General features: G+C 61.4%; 1 protein-coding gene across 8 annotated transcripts in view; it reads left to right on the top strand.

Annotated features, from left to right (window-relative positions):
* Positions 1-16,100, top strand: part of CCDC57 (coiled-coil domain containing 57) — a 92,892-nt gene that overhangs the window by 11,626 nt on the left and 65,166 nt on the right. For 5 of the 8 annotated variants that reach the window (XM_032322108.1, XM_032322114.1, XM_032322111.1 and 2 more), the window contains 8 exons: positions 227-517; positions 1,294-2,156; positions 2,618-2,719; positions 4,371-4,479; positions 9,558-9,659; positions 10,825-10,982; positions 11,094-11,168; positions 14,936-15,136. In XM_032322108.1, coding sequence (XP_032177999.1) covers positions 1,753-2,156; positions 2,618-2,719; positions 4,371-4,479; positions 9,558-9,659; positions 10,825-10,982; positions 11,094-11,168; positions 14,936-15,136 — 1,151 coding nt within the window. In that variant the 5' untranslated portion in view covers positions 227-517; positions 1,294-1,752. Of the gene's footprint in view, positions 1-226; positions 518-1,293; positions 2,157-2,617; positions 2,720-4,370; positions 4,480-7,407; positions 7,623-9,557; positions 9,660-10,824; positions 10,983-11,093; positions 11,169-14,935; positions 15,137-16,100 lie in introns of those variants that run through there. The other 3 variants (XM_032322113.1, XM_032322112.1, XM_032322115.1) reach the window with 2 other exon arrangements.

The raw sequence follows: 16,100 nt of genomic DNA, 5'->3' as shown, positions 1-16,100 counted from the left end.
CCTTTCCTCTCGTGTTTTTAAAAACTTGTAGTGAGGGTGACTAGCAACCCCGCTCATCGGGCCGGAGTCCCACGTAGCGTCCGCAGGGACCTGCCCTCACAGCGCACGGCCCGCACCTGCGCGGACACCGTTGGTTTCGGTTTCGGACCTGATCACCGAAGTGTGACAGTCATGGATTTCAGTATACGGGTGATCTTTTGTGGGTGGTTTTTATCAGTAACTTCAGGAGCGAAACGACACTTCACGCCCCTCAGGACGTCGTACGGCCGGGTCAGAGTGTGGCCGCTTACGGGAGCGTTCTCGAGTGCGCATGAAGAACGCCGAAGCAGGAGCCCTGAGTGTCCCTTGCTCCGTTTCTGAGTTCCTGTCTGTATTTGCTGTGTGCTGACAAGGGGGCTGCTGTGGGGTCCGCTCAGGAGTGGCTGCGCTGCACTTCTGTGACCCCGTTTCAGAGTGTCCCCGCCGGGCTCCCGAGTCCCGCCCACTGGTCTCCCCGGTCCCAGCCACAAACGGAGAAGTGAGTCAGGGTGACGTGCGGTGGTGGGAATGTTCCTTCTTTTTCTGTCCTCCTCCTCCTCCTTCAGATTCATGTATTTGGGAGAGATGGAGAGCTTGAGCATGTGGTGGGGGCAGAGGGAGAGGGAAGCCGACCCCTGGCTGACGGTGGAGCCTGATCCCACGCCCCTGAGATCATGATCGCAGCTGAAAGCAGCAGTCGGCCGCTCAGTGACGGAGCCACCCTGGTGACCTGGGATGTCTTCTTCTTACAAAAGACCCACTTCTTGTGAATCAGACATTTCAGATTCTTTGGGGTGACAGTGATATCCAAATGTGCCTGCCGGACGCCCGACTCCCTTCTGGGAAGGTGCTCTCAGAGAAGCACTGTGGCTGCCCCTGGAGCGTCTGCCCCCGGCATGACCGTGGCCCTTGGGCCCAGCCTGCCTGCCGTCTGCGCTTGCCGCGTGGCCTTGGGCCTGTTTGCGTGGTCAGGGCCCAGAGCACCACATGGTTTTATGTGTCAGAAGCCACCCCTTGTCTGCCAGGTGAGGGGACGTGCCCAGGCCACTGGTCTCTGGCGTGCCTGGCCGCCCTTGCTAGCTGCCCCCCCGTGCCCACTCCCGCGGCCTGTCCTTGGCAGACACGCAGGAGCAAGAGGCGTTCAGACGCTTGTTAGCAGTTTGACAAAGTAGTTTTATGCTGTTGAGTCAAATAATTTAGAAATTGGGCTTGCGTACTGTATGTGTTTGTTTTCTAATTTTATTTTCCTTTACTACTTTATTTTTGTTGTTTTAGGAAAGTGTCAGTCCGCGGTGGACTGGAGACCGAGAGGCAAGGAAGCGGCTCGTGAGTGCTGAATCTCCTGGAGACCGGGGCGGGTGCCCCGCGGGGCCGCGGCTCTCGGAGGCTGGCGGGCTCCAGCGAGCGCTCGCTCCTTCGCGGCCGCGTCCCCTCATCCCTTCGGGAGCCTGTTCGGAAGGACCCAGCTCTTGTCGGTGAGCCGCGGTTTCCTGTCTTTCCTTCCTGCACTGCTGGGGGAGGACAGGCTAAACAGAGCCCTCAAGGTCTCGCCCTGGGGGCCCCCCTGTGGCTCCCAGAACGCGTGACCAGACAGCTGCCGGCCGGCCCAGAGCGTGCCCCCACTTGGTGACCGTGACGCCAAGGACGGGGGCCTGGGGCGGGTGTTGCAGAAGGACAGCCAGAGCCCCTAACTGCGGGCCCGCCGCCCACCTTGCCCCGGCCACAGCCGCGCAGATGCTGCCGCCCACGGAGCAGGCCCTGAGCCAGCTGCTGGCCCGCGAGGAGGAGGAGCGGCGAGCGCTGCAGGCCCAGCGCGGCCGGCTGCAGGAGGCGGCCCTGCAGGAGGCGCACAGCCGGCTGCACCAGGCGCAGGGGGAGCTGCGGAGCCTGCGGGAGGACTTCGTCCACAACCTGCAGGTGCTGGAGGAGCGGGACCACGAGCTGGAGCGCTACGACGCGGCCTTCGCCCGGGCCCGGGGGCTGGAGGAGGCGCAGCGGGCGGAGGTGAGCGAGCTCAGAGTGGAGGCGGCCCGGCTGCGGCAGGCGCTGGCCCTCGAGGCCCGGCGGCGGGAGGACCTGCTGCGGCAGCACCGGCTGACGCTGCAGGAGCACCGGCGGGAGCTGGAGCGTGTGCACAGGTGAGGCGGGGCGGGGCGGGGCGGCGGGGGCGCGGGGAGGGGCTCCCACAGCCGGGCTTTTCTGCACCAGGTCCGAACCTGTAGCATTTCCATGAAGATACCCGAGCCCACGGCTGTTCGAATCATGCAGAACAGCTGATCGTCCCCACGCTCAGGGCGCTCCGGTGACACAGGCCCGCGAAGACCCTGAGGCTCGGGTCCGAGGGTCCTGTTGGGTCCCCCGACAGGATGGCTGCCCTCATGTCACACGCGCCCTCCTCGGTGACGAGAGAACATGGGCTTCATTTAAACTGTCCTGATGTCCGCGCGTGTGTTTGTGATGTCACATTAACTGTCGGTGTGTGTCTCTCTGGTGTGCGTGTGCACGTGCGTGAGCGTGTCTGTGCGTGTGAGCACACAGACGTCGGAGCGGCGGGCGGCATCCCACTTAGAGTGGGGTCCTGAGGTTTCATGTTGTCAAGGTGCACTTCAAAGCACCGGTGTGAGGTGTCGCCGGCGACGGTGGTCCTGTGGACGACGTTGTTTCCTGAGGACGGCCCGGTGCAGGGAGAAGCTGCTGAGGGGTGCTTTGTCTTCCCCTGGAGGGCTCACTTTTTTGCCCACGTAGACGCGGCCTGTGCATGCGGCCTACATCGGCTTGGGGCAGTTGCCACCCACGGGGCCGGCTTTTCTTTGCGTCCTGCACTGTTCTGCCAATTCCTTCTTCTTCTTTTTTTTTTTTTTAAGATTTTATTTATTTATTTGACAGTCAGAGATCACAAGTAGGCAGAGAGGCAGAGAGCGGGGGAAGCAGGCTCCCTGCTGAGCAGACAGCCCAATGTGGGGCTCGATCCCAGGGCCCCGGGGACCATGACCTAAGCCGAAGGCAGAGGCCTCAACCCACTGAGCCCTCTAGGCGCCCCTGCCACGTCCTTCTAAGTGGCTACCCGGCCTGTTCTGGGTTCGCAGGGCCTATTGGCACCTCTCTGTGGCCGGAGCCTTCCTGTGGCGGACTGGGTACGCTGGGGTGGCCTGGTGGGCACGGGACCAGGCCGCTCTGAGCCTCTGCCCCCCCGGCGTGGCCTGTAAGAGCGCACGGGCCCAGCTCCTGGGTCCCAGGTGCCACCATCCTCAGGAAGCCTGGAAGCCCGAGCTGTTCGAGGAGCCGGTGCAGGTGCCGCGGGTCCGATGCCGGGCAGCCTGTCGCTCCTGGGAGCAGTGTGGCTGGTGGCCTTCACCCCCGTGCCACCCTCCCGGGGCGCAGGGAAGACAGATACAGAGCTGAACTAAGGTCAGCGTCGCCGGGAGCAGGGCCGGGGCTCCATGACCCCCACAGGAGGGCTGTGGGCGTCCTAGCCGTTCCCCAGCTCCGCAGCTCACCCCCCGCCCCCGCTGAGATGCCCGTGGCAGGTCCGAAGCAGGGGCTTGCCGTGTTGGGGCATGTGGGCCAGCTTGCCCTCGGGGGGATACTGGTTTTCTTCCTCACGGCTGCATTGGAGAGACCTCAAAGGCTCTATATCATTCTTAGGAAGTGTCTTCTCATGTCATGTGCCCCCCCTTCCTCCTTTTCCCTAAGCTGAGACCTTTCCAACCGTTGTGTCCTCAAGTGCGCGTCAGCGCCGCTCTTTTTCCTTCCGTGCTGGGGCTCGGCGGCGCGAGTGTTCGGCTTCTGTGACTGTCCCACGGCTCCCTGAGGCCCTGCTCCTGGTTTTCACTCTGTTTCTGTCATTTGCTGGGGTCGTTTCTGTTGTTCTGGCTTCAGGTTCATGGACTCTTGGGTCTGTCCTGTTGACATGCTTGTCCTGCTGTTGGGCTCACCCTGGTGAGCCTCATGTCTGGTTGTCGTACGTCCTGGTTCTCAATTTCAATTTGATTCTTTGTAAGTTTTCCTTTGCTGAGAGTTTCTAATTTCTTTTATTTAAGAGTGCACCAAAGTCTTACATAATGGCTGCTTTAAAGCCCTTGTTGGAAAAGCTGTGTCTGTGTCGTCTTGCTGTTAGCATGTGTTGACTGCCTTTTCCCGTTTGGGTGGGGACCTTCCTGTTCTCAGTGTGACCCGTGACTTGGGCTTGTGTCCTGGGCACTTTGGGAATTGCCTTGGGAGACTCTGGACCCCATTTCAGGCTCCTCTGCAGGCAGTCGCCCGTGTGGCGTAGCACGCAGGTCCCACCGAAGCCTCCCGAGGGCCCAGCCTGCAGACGCATCTGACTCGTCTTCATACCCCTGCTTGCACAGCAACAAGAAGAGCGAGATGGACCAGCAGCGGGAACAGTACGGAAGCCTGAACCGGCAGCTGGAGAGAAAGCTCGCGGAGCTCCATGGCGAGCTAGCTCAGCAGAGGCAGGTAGGGCGCTCTGGCGTCGCCCCTCAGGTGCCCGCCCTGCCCACCACTTGGAATCCAAGTTGTTGAGGAGAAGACGGCCTTCTTGTTAACTGTGCGGCGTCCCTGGGATCAAAGTTGAGCTACTGGAGCAGGTGTCCATTCTGGGGCGGCCGGGTGGGAGACAGTGGGCGTCTAAACCTCTGTCTCTAGAAACTCCTTCAGTGTTCTCTCTCCTCACAACGGGTCCGTGTTTTCTCCCTTATTTATTTCAGGAGAAAGTTTTGAAAATCAAAATTTGAGTTACTTACTGTAGAAAAGAGCTGTCCTGGGCGTCTGTGTAGACGCGTCGGCCTGTAGGCAGTGCCTAGCCTGTCGCCAGAGGCCCCCCGGACCCGGAGACTCGGCCCGCACTTGTGACGGACGTGGGCGTGCGGGGTGTGGTCGAAGGGTACCACATTGTGGCCGAGTCCACGTGTGGGGGAGCCGTGTGAGTGCGGGGGCGGGGCGACAGGGCCCCCCTGGCTCCTTTGAGCGCGTGCCGAGCTTGCGTCCTCCGTAGCAGCCGCAGTGTTTGTGGAAACTGCCTCTGGGGAGCTCCCCATGCCGCTCACTGCAGAGACACAGTGTCGATCCGAATTTCCCAGATGGGGGCCGAGCCCAGAGGCATGAAGCGACCTGCCCGAGGTGCCCTCAGTGAACGGCAGAGACGGACTCGGGAGTCCAGTGTGTAGGCTCTGAGCCACTGTTACCCCAGCCCCGCGTCGCCGTTGTCGGGGAGCAAGAGCGCTACCCCTCGAGGTCCTTCTGGCTGGGCTGAGTCGGGTCGCTGTGAGGCAGGCGAGCGGGAGAACGTCTGATGTACTAGGTGCGTGTTCGGGGAGTCCACCTGTGCAAACCCCAGAGTCGGGCAGAGTGAGGTCTGTGTGTCAGTCAGAATCGTGGGGAAGGGGCAGGGGCTGGCACTGGAGAGGGAAGGCAGGCCCCTCGGGGCAGTGAGGAGAGCCAGCGTGGGGCAGGAGGATGTTTGTTCTGCCCGGAGTGCCCTGCTGGCTCTGTCGGTAGAGCGTGGAACTCCTGGTCTTAGGGTCATGAGTTCGAGCCCCATGCCGGACATAGACGGTATTTAAGAAGCATACACGTATATAGATGGTGTGCGTGCGTGCGTGTGTGTAGAAGAGAAAAAGATGTTTGCCACACCGCACAGAGAACGTTTGTCTCTGCTAAGGACCCTTATTCTGGGAAACACGCCCAGTTTAGATCATTCTGTGGTTAAGAACGGGACAGAAGTTTCTCCGGAGCCTGCAGGATCTCAAGCGCCTTCAGCTCAGAACAACCCGTGTGCCGGAGTTGCACCTTCTGGGGCTTCCTGAACCCCATCCCGGCTCCTCCCGCATAGTGTTAGACTCCTGTTCACGATACCGGGGAAAGGACTCCTCCGGAAGTCAGCCTGCGCCGTGTCCTGTTTCTGCCTGTTCTCGCGGCACTGAACCCCGGGCTTGTTCCCTGTCTCTTGGTGACTGTGCCGCGGGGCAGATCGGATGGTGTGCCTGGCCGTGTTGGCTCTGCTCCAGGTGCTGGGGCAGCAGTTAGGGACAGACCTGTCCTGCGGGTAGCCTGGGGCCCGGCCGCCTGGCCTGCTGCGCCGTGGTGCCGTGTCAGCCCCTGAGCCAGAACCGTGTCTCCTGAGAGACCTTGTGCAGGCGGGGTGGAAAGGCCCAGGGACACTGTGCTCTGAGCACAGGCGAGGAGGCTGAGGCCCCGTGGAGAGTCTTTCCTTCCTCTCGGGAAGCCCCACATTCATGCTCGGGACGCTGCGGCTGCTTGGAGCACCCTGACAGCTCGTGAAGTCTGCAGAGGACGGTCTGGAGTTTGCCGGAACTAATGAGTCTCGTCCGCTGTGGGCAGCTGGGCCTTTTGGGAACAGCCCCAGTTGGCAGGGCACTAAGTGGGGTCCGAGCAGCAGGGTGACCACCGGACCCTTATGGCTTGCTGGGTAGTGCTGAGGTTTCCTCAGGCAGCCCCCGGGTCACTCGTGCAGGAACATCAGAAGGGTCAGAAGGGCCCCAGGGGTCAGAAGGGCAGCCAGGGTCGCAGTGACCCCTGGGGAATTGGGGTGGCTGGGCCAGGCCTCTGTGGGGCTTCCCAGGCTGTCCAGACTCAGTCTCTGCTGTGACTCGGGCTGGTTCCAGCTTCAAGCCCCTGTATCTGTCAAGGATCCCCTCACAGCCATGGGGGGCTTTGCTTCTCGTGGCAGCCCTGCCTCTGGAAGGACAGAAACTCTGCAGTTTTGCTGGTCTACCCGAAGTGGCTGCTAGAAACGTGGGTGGCACTTGTGCGGCACGGCTCTGGAGCAGCGTGAGCCGCGCCGGTTCTCGGGGCGCGGCCTGCCCTTGGCTTGAGCCTGGCCCGCTGCCGCGTCTTGCCCTTTCAGAGACGGAACGAGGCTCCCGCGTGCTCCCCGGCTTCCTGCTCTCCTTGGGCCGGTTTCCTCTCTCGGGTCGGAGCTCTGGTGTCCATGATTGACTTGTCAGGAGACGTGATTCAACGGTGATAGTGACTTTTCTCTTGAAAAATGAAATTTAAGGTGATGAGAACAGAGTCGTCTGTTTGGCTCTTAGCGTACCTGTGAGTAGGCTGTGGGGTTAAGGGAAGTTTTCTTCTGTATCGGTTAGCAGCGCAGGATTAGAAGCCACTGACAGAGGAATGGGGTGATTGGTTTCTTCATTCATTTAACAAATATGTTTTTTAATTTTTTTAAAGATTTTATTTATTTATTGGACAGAGAGATCACAAGCAGGCAGAGAGGCAGGCAGAGAGAGAGGGGGAAGCAGGCTCCCCGCTGAGCAGAGAGCCCGATGTGGGGCTCGATCCCAGGACCCCGAGATCATGACCTGAGCCGAAGGCAGCGGCTTAACCCACGGAGCCACCCAGGCGCCCCCATAAACATGTTTTCAAGTGCTCATTGGCCATTAAGATATTTTTTGGGAGGGAAGTGTCCATCCGCTTTCTCCGCCCTTCTCGCAAGGTGGATGATCTGTCTTCAGGGTACTGATGTGTAGGAGCGCCGGCGGGCTCCGGAAGCAAGTCCTTGCACACGTGGGTTCGGCGATCTTCCGTCCCGGGCCCGGCCTTTCCTTTCCTCAGCGGGATCGAATGAACAGCAGGTGATTTAATGTGCTGACGTTCCCGAGCGTTTTCTTGCCGGGTTCTCGGATAGCAGCGTGCAGCTGAGGCAAGAGACATCTGAGAGTCGCCGGCTGCGTGGGAAGGAAGCCGAGTTAAAGGGAAAACGGCTCTGGAAGAATGATGACCCCGGGTCGGTGACCCTGAAGCCCCCCGGCCGTGTGTCCGTTTCTGGGGCGAGGAGGCAGGTGTGCCCACGCTGGCCTCCGGTGTCCCCGCCGGTCTAGCCGTCGCAGGCGAGCTGGCCATCCCGTGACCCCCCGCTCTCGCCACGGGTGGGAACTCGAGCCTGTCTGCACCGGGGTGGGAACAGGGCCAGCCTCGCCTCATGCTGCCCGGGTTTGCAGGCTTTCGGGGCCATCGCGGGGTCTTCCTGTGGCTACTGCCTCCAGAGATGTGTGCTGCCTCCATAACCCAAGAACCGGGTGCTAGGTCACAAAACAAGGAAGAATTGGACAATTAAACGTATATTTAAAGAAACACATTCAGAATGTAGATAAGAAAGAACATGTAGGAGAAATTTAAGAGACGTAGAGGATAAATCGGGGCGTTCGGTTCGGCAATCACGTTCCAGAAACCTGCAGTGGAAACCAGGAAGGGGTCGGCCGTGGAGGAAAAGGCCTGGTGGCTTCTCAGGGCGGGGACTTCAGAGCGAAAGGCCAGCAGAGGCTGGAGCAATAGTGGGAGCTGTTGCCGAGACCTCCTGGGAGCTCACGGGAGGGAAGAACAGCAGATGGCCGTGAGGCGTGGGCGCGGGGCCCTCGGGTCCGTACGCACGGGTGGAGGGGGAGCCCTGCAGAGACCAGGCTCAGCGGGCCTCTCCCGGAAGTTACTGGAACGTGCTCTGCAGCCTGGCCCGTGGCCAAGGGCTCAGCCCTCAGCTGCCTCCGTTCCCTTAGGAGTTGAGAACAGTGGGAACCAGGTGATGGGAGTGGAGATCTGAGCCGAGCAGACTCCCCGGCGTACCCAGGGTTGAGGAGCCCCAGCCTCAGAGTCCCAGTGGGCCCGGGCCAGGCCAGAGCTGAGCTTCCAGACCCCCGGTGAGGCCGCGTGGGGCGTGGGGGGTGGCAGAGGCTCCTCCCACCCGGAAGAAGCCACAGAGAGCAGGCGGCGCAGGGAGCGCATGGGGTGGGGGGCTGGGGGCATGAAGCAGGGCCGGAGGGTCGGCTGGGCCGTGGTCCGGGGAGAAGCCAGGCCACCGTGAGGAGGCCGACGCCCCTGGAGGGGCCGCACCCCGGGAGAGAGGGTCACGCTGCCCAGGTAGATGGTGCGAAGGGATGTGAGGGCACGGGATGGCCGAGAAGAGAGAGTGGGGGGGAGGCCGGAGGGCGACCCAAAGTCCAGGAGAAACGGGGCGGTCGGGTGTGGGCTGTGGTTCCCGCTCCTGGTGGGTGCACGCTGAGTGCTCTCGTGCTCACTTGACGTACTGGGTGTGCAGATTCAGCGGGGGGCGAGACTCTGGAGACTGCCTGCTCGCCAGGCCGTGGTCAGCATCCCGGCAGGAGTGGGATGGGGCTCCTGGCGGAGAGACGGGCAGGGAGCCGTGGCGTGGCCTGGACACCCAGCTTGAACCGGCTGGAATCCGCCGGAAATCTCCCACGCGGGGGTGGGGTAAGCAGGCCCAGGGGCCTCTGTCGCGGGTCCCCAGCAGGTCCTCATCTGTGTGTGCCCAGCGGACAGGCCCGGCGGCTCCGTGGACACCCGGCAGAGACTGCCGGCAGCCCTGGGGCAATCCCTCGCGGCGCTCGGACGCTGCGGGAGCCCCTGGAGGTTTACGCGGACGTGACTCCTGGGTGCCTCTGCCTCCAGGGACTTCGGTGTCCTGCCGGCTTCGGGCCCGCTCACTGGGTCCTCGTTGTGGGAGCTTCTCTGCTGGGGCTGATGGCCCCCCTCACCACCAGCCCCTTCTGTTTCAGGAGCTGCTGCTGGAATTCAAGTCGGAAATGCAGAAGCGGGAGCACGGGTTCCGCCAGCAGGCAGACAGCTTGAGCACCGTGGTCTCGACTCATGAGCTCAAGGTGGGGGACAGCCTTTGGCCGATGACCGCTCCCTCCCCAGACACCCGGTGCCGCTGCTGGGCCGCAGGAAGGTGGGCTTCACACAGAGGCCTCCCTTGCTGTGCTGGGGCCAGGGGTTATGCCCACCGTGGTGCCTGCTACATGGCCCTTCTCCTGAGGGAGAGGAGGGCTGCTGCCAGGCTCTGGTGTCCCCGGCCTTGGGGAAGGGACCCCTCCCAGGATAAAGTGCCCCCCAACCCCATCCAGACAGCCTGTCACTAGTGTGTCCTCTGGGCACCGGGAGCCTCTGGGGAGGTGCTGTTCGTCCCGCACTGGCAGCGGAGGAGGCCAGGCAGGCGGTCAGGGCCTGCGTGCAGCCTGTGCAGCTGGCCACAGTGAGCGCCCGTCACCGAGCAGCACGCCTGAACTTTAGTGCAGACACAGGGCCAGCTCTGAGGAAGTGGGAGGCTGTGCCAGACCGAGGAAGCAGGGGAGGACTCCTGGCCTGGCACTGCCCCACCTCCCCACCCCCAGGGTTGCATCTGCTTCATGCCCAGCAGGTGTCCGTAGGAGCAACCCCAGCCCCGCAGTCAGGAAGGGCCCCTCCCACAGGCCTCCGGCCTCCCCACAATGCTACAGTCCCAGGGCAGTGCTGGGCCAGCCAGAGGGCCCGGGAACCCTGGCCGGTTCCCGTGACTGGCGCGGGCCGGGCAGCCCCCAGCCCGCCCTCACGTCCTGGCAGGGACACCAGTGCTCCACATCGTCTCGGGCCCCGTCTGGCCTCGTGCATCAGTGCACCTGACCGCACTCCTGGAGGAGCCCTGCAGTGATCCTCAGGAGGCCTCGGGGACCTGTGAGAGCCGGTGGGGAGAGGGCCAGCGGGACCGCAGCGGGGCCGCGTCCCGAGCTCCACAGTGGGATGGGCCCTGCCCCACCTCCCTCTGCCCAGCGGGCCAGACCCCCTGCACACCTGCCCTGGAGGGCAGGGCAGCTTCCACGCACCAGCGAGGAGGGCGCTGCAGCCCTTCCGGGGCCGCAGTTCACGGCCGTGGAGCCTGAGCCCAGAAAGCGCGTTTGAGAACCGAGCCGCGGTCGCACCACGCCTGCGATACGCGGCTCCGTGTCGTTTCCTCCTCACGGCTCGGTTCCAGGCCCAGCCTCTTCCTGAATTCCTCATCTCTTGAAGGTGAAAGTGTTGAACGAGGAGCTGGCGGCTGTGAAGGAGGCAGCCACCCAGGCCGCGGAGTCGCTGCGGAGCGCGGAGGCTGCCGGCGCGGGGCTGGAGGACGAGCTGCGGCGCAGGGACCGCGAGCTCAGGGACGTGGCCGCCGCCAAGGACGCCCGGTGCGCAGCCGCGCCTGCCTGCCCCTGCCTCCTCGGGCCGGGAGCTTCCGCCGGTCGGCCGGCATGGGGGGCCCTCATCTGCTTTTCCCAGTGACATTTCCTCCTTTTTAGGATAAAGGACTTAGAGGACAGACTGAACTGTGTGCAGCTCTCCAGGAAGAAAGAAGAGGAGGTGGCCAGGAGGAAGTGAGTGCTTGGCCCGGCCTGGCCGCGAGGGGTCAGGGCCAGGCCGAGGCTCCCACCGGCCGCAGGCAGTCCCTGCTTTGGGTCTGCTTCCGTGCTCTGTCCAGGATTTTCTGCGTGTACTTAGGCTTTTTAGTCTTTAAAAAACTTTTTATTTAAAGGTTTTCCCAAGGTTTTATTTTTAAGTGATCTCTACACCCAACGTGGGACTTCAAGTCAGGACCCCGAGACCCAGAGGTGCACCCTCCACCGACTGAGCCAGCGGGCGCCCTGGTGTTTTGAGACTTTGAAACATAAACGCTTTTTTAACCAGGGGGGCGCCTAGCTGGCCCCGTTGGTTAAGCATGTGACTCTTGATTTCGTCCAAGGTCATGATCGTGGGGTCGTGAGATTGAGCCCCACATCAGGCTGGCACTGGGCATGGAGCCTGCCTGGGACTCCCTCTGCCCCTCCCCCAGTCCCAGTGCAGGCACGAGCTGTCTCGGAAAAAAAAAACAAAACAGTTTTATGAATCAGTTCATTAGTTTCAGGCCGCAGCAACAAAGGTTACTTTGGTGATAGTCGCCTTTCATTTCTACGTTATCCTGGCAAAGCGCTCCCGCTCTCCGGGCTGTACCTTCCCCAAAAACCCCTTCCTGCAGAGATGCTCATCTCGTCCCTCAGGACCGGCCGCACGCCCTGCACTGGGGTGTCGGGATGCCCAGCCTGTAGCTGGCACGGCACCCCCCAGGCGGGGACCCTGAGCGAGCCCGTGGTGGCCCGTCCGGGCTGAGGCGTGCGAGGCCTGCAGGATGGGGGGGCTGAGTGAGGGCACAAGGCACACTCCTGGGGGAGGGCGGGCATGTGGGAGCGTGTGGCCTCGGGAGAAGCCCTGGCCCGGGGTTAGGTGGGCCCCTGAGAGCCCCGGGGTTGGGGGGGCAGTGTGCACCATTCCACGTGCCACGGGAGTTGCCCACTTCCTTTTCTGGGAAGCACCAGGTGTGGCTGTGAGGCTGCGTGGTACCGGGAACGGTGCAGGGTGGTGGAGCGTGGGCCGTCTGGGGCACTTCTGGGTTTTCCGGCTGGGATGTTTGGGTGGTGTGCGCACCCTGAGGAGAAGAGCTTTACAGACTGTCTACGGCCTTTTCACCCGTCGTCAGGCCAGAGCTGGGAGCTGCCTTCCCGGCCACTGTGCAGACGCCATCGGCCTGTGCTCGCCTCGGCCAGGCCGGCTTGCGGGAGCGGGGGCGGACGTGGTGTTCGTGCCTCTGCCAGGGACACGGGGGCGCCATGGACCCAGCACGATGTGGTCCGGCTCAGACCCACACGGGCCGGTGGCGACAGACAGCGTTCCTCTTCATGCCCACAGCTAGAGCCTTTTTCCTTTTAAGTTCATTTATTTAAGTAATGTTTGCATCCCACATGAGGCTTGAATTCACCCCGAGATCAAGAGCCACACACCGCCGACAGAGCCATGAACTGAAATAGTTGCAGAGTACAGTTTTCGCATATTGTAAATATTGACATTTAGAAGCAAAACTGTTCAGGGGTGTCTGGCTGGCTCCGTTGGAGCACATGACTCTGGTTCTCGGGGTCGTCAGTTTGAGCCCCACATTCGGTGCGCAAACAAAAAAGAAGTAAAACTGGTCACTCTTTTTTAAAAGATTGAGTTATCTTAGAGAGCGAGTGAGCGTGCACCTGTGAGGGGGAGGGGCAGAGGGAGAGAATGTCCAGCAGCTGCTGATGCGGCTCCTCCCCAGGACCCGGGGGTCGTGAACTGAGCCAAAATCAGGAATCTGATTGTCACGGCGTAGTGAAATGAGTAGGTTTCTTTCTTTTTTTTTTTTTTTTAAGATTTTATTTATTTATTTGACAGAGAGAGATCACAAGTAGACAGAGAGGCAGGCAGAGAGAGAGGGAGGGAAGCAGGCTCCCCGCTGAGCAGAGAACCCGATGCGGGGCTCGATCCCAGGACCCTGGGATCATGACCTGAGCCGAAGGCAGCGGCTTAACCCACTGAGCCACCCAGGCGCCCCTTCTAAAAGGTTTCTAAGTGAAGGTATTCTGATGATTATTGGCACATACTTTACAAAACAGTCTACCACACTATAACATTCAGTGATTAAGTGTAAGTCTCCTTAGGAATGCTCCCCTCACGGGGAGGAGAGGGTCCCCACATCAGTTTGCAAGCCCCCGAGTGGGGCTGCTCACCTCGTCCCACGCACGGCCAGAGGGCAGCTGGGGGACTCTCTGGCAGCATCCCCTGGGCTTTGAACACCTTCCAGTTCTGTGCCAGGAGCCGCCTGCTGGCCTTGCTCCCCAGCGTGACTAGGTCACGTGTCTGCCGGCCGCCCTGGGAGCAGAGAGCCGGTGGTGCCCGGCTCCGTGGGCAGATCACTCATGTTCGCTGTTCCCCGAAGTTTGGCTTTTCTGAGGCTTACTCCGTAACTACGTACACCTGGTGCCCTTCTACTTAGCGACAGCGTGGGGACCCCTCGTCCTGAGAAGCTGGGAAACTGGAAGGTTGTGACTCAGAGAACACATTCGCCAGCGTGATGTGTATACAGTAAGATGCTTTTAATTTTGTCACAAGCTTAACCATTTCTCCCTAAAACCTCAGGCTCGCGGCTTCAGTTTCCATTTAAGGGACAGTGCTGCCTCCCTGCCTCGCTGGGAGACTGTTAGCCGGTCAGGGCGCTCTGCGAGAGCCTCTCACTCCGTCTCGGGCCCAGCGGGTCTGCGCGTGTTTGGAGAAGAATTGTCAAAACACTGGGAATCCCAGAGCACACCTTGAAAAGCGCACCCACGTGCTCTAGGTTAGGACCATTTGGTGCTAATACACGTGACACGCTAGAGCGCTTCCCGATGCTTCACGTCGGACGGCCTGTGCGACAGTGCGGTGGCGCGAGTGGCACCAGTGGACCCTGGTGACGGAGGGCAAGCCTCCCAGCCCGGCGTCGGGGTCGGCCTTCTGAGAGCCACTGGACAGCCGCCGCGCGGTGCGGCTCGGAAGTGAGTCTGCTCCTTCCCCAGCCGTTGTGATCGGACTCCTCGCGGTCCCACGAGGGAAAGGCCTGTGCTGCCGGACGCCAGCACGCGTTCGTGTGTTTGCTGGCGGAGGGTAGAGAACACGGAGCAGTTCGCAGCGTGGGTGAGGTGAAGCTCGACTGTAATTAGAGTGAGAAGTATGCCAATGTGACCTCGTTGAAGAAGGCTGCACCATCTCACTGAAGAATGCTAATGGAAGGGGCACCTGGGGGCTCCGTCGCTCAGCGTCTGCCTTCGGCTCAGGTCATGATCCCGGGGTCCTGGGATCGAGCCTCACGCCAGGCTCCCTGCTCAGTGGAGAACCTGCTTCTCCCTCTCCAGCTCCCCTGTGCCTGCATTATCTCTGTCTGTAATAAATGAATAAAATCTTGAAAAAAAAAAGAAAAGCAGCCAGCGTCCTGCGGTCCCCAGTCACAGGGACAGCCTTAGGGTTCTGGGTGACAGACGGCTGCTGAGCTGTGCCCTGCTTTCAGGGGCCAGTAGGAAAGCTGGTGGGGGCATCAGTAGCACTGCTTGACCAGAGCCCCTGTCGCTGCCGTCTGTCTTCTGGGGGCGTCAGCTCCAGAGTCGCCCAGGGACCCGGCCTCTAAGAGCCCTTGAGCCAGCGTTTGCCTGAGCAGTGGCCGGGCGGGATGCGCCACGGCTCAGGTCCTGGGATTGCAGCCCCTGAGCACGGGAGAGGCATGTGTGGTCTGGGGACCGAGCGGGGCCCTGCGCCGCTGTGACACCTGCCTGTGTTCCAGGCACGAGGAGCTGGACCGTCTGGCCAGGGAGAGGGACGCGGCGCTGGCGGCTGCGAAGGGCGCCCACGCGGAGCAGCTGCAGGCGCTGGAGGCCCGGGCCCGGGAGCTGCAGGCCCACTGTGAGGCCCTCGAGCTGCAGCTGCGCCGGGCCGAGTGGAGGCAGGGGGACACGCTGAGGGAGAAGGACGCCGCCCTGGACAGGTGAGCGCGCGCGGGAGGGCCTGGCGGCTGGTGGCGCCCGCCGCGGCCCGGGGGGGTTTGGTCTCTGGTCCTTCTCCACGTCGCGTCTTCAGACCGCGCCGTGTGTGCGTGCGTGCGGACGTATGCGGTTGTACAGTGTGCAGCGTGTGACATTCACCATCTTGGCCGTTTAAAGTGCACAGCTGGCTGCATCGTACGGCTGCCAAATGTCCCCTCCCGTTCCCCTCCCCCACCTCCTGGGACCCACCGTCCACACTGTCTCCAGGACGTCGATGACTCTCGGTCCCTCATCTGGGTGGGATCCTGCAGTGTCTGTCCTTCGGCGACTGGCGTATTCCACTGGCCGTGGCGCCTCCTGGGTCCACCCGTGCTGGGGCAGGGGACAGGGCGTCCTTCCTTTCCCGGCTGCCTGGCTGGACCGCACTGTCTGTACCCATTCGTCTGTCAGCGGACACTTGGGTTGTTTCCACCTCGTGGCTGTCGTAAACAGTGTTGCCGCGAGCGTGGGTGTGCGGGTGCCTGTTCACTGGGGTGCGGGGGACACCCGGAAGATGGATTGTTGGTCGTACGGTAAATCTGCGCTTGACTTTTTTAAAGATTTTATTTATTCATTTGTCCAAAACCATGAGAGTTAAGCGGGAGGAGCAGAGGGAGAGGGAGAAGCAGGCTCCACGCTGAGCAGGGACCCTGACGTGCACCCTGAGTCCAGGATCTAAGCTGAAGGCAGAGGCTCAACGGACCTAGAGCCCCCGGGTACCCCTTCTGAGGAGCTGCCAGACTCGTTTTCACAGCGGATGCACTGTTCTGCACAAGGATTCCGATTTCTCAACAACCAGTTTCTTTTTTTTTTAACTTTATTTTTCTTTTTTTTTTTTTCTTTTTTTTTTTTTTTAAAGATTTTATTTATTTATTTGACAGAGAGAGAAATCACAAGTAGGCGGAGAGTCAGGCAGAGAGAGAGAGA

This window comes from Mustela erminea, chromosome 18 (genome assembly GCF_009829155.1).
Source record: "Mustela erminea isolate mMusErm1 chromosome 18, mMusErm1.Pri, whole genome shotgun sequence".
NCBI lineage: Eukaryota > Metazoa > Chordata > Mammalia > Carnivora > Mustelidae > Mustela > Mustela erminea.
The sequence above is the reverse complement of the archived record's forward strand: the minus strand, read 5'-3'. Positions and strand labels throughout refer to the sequence as shown.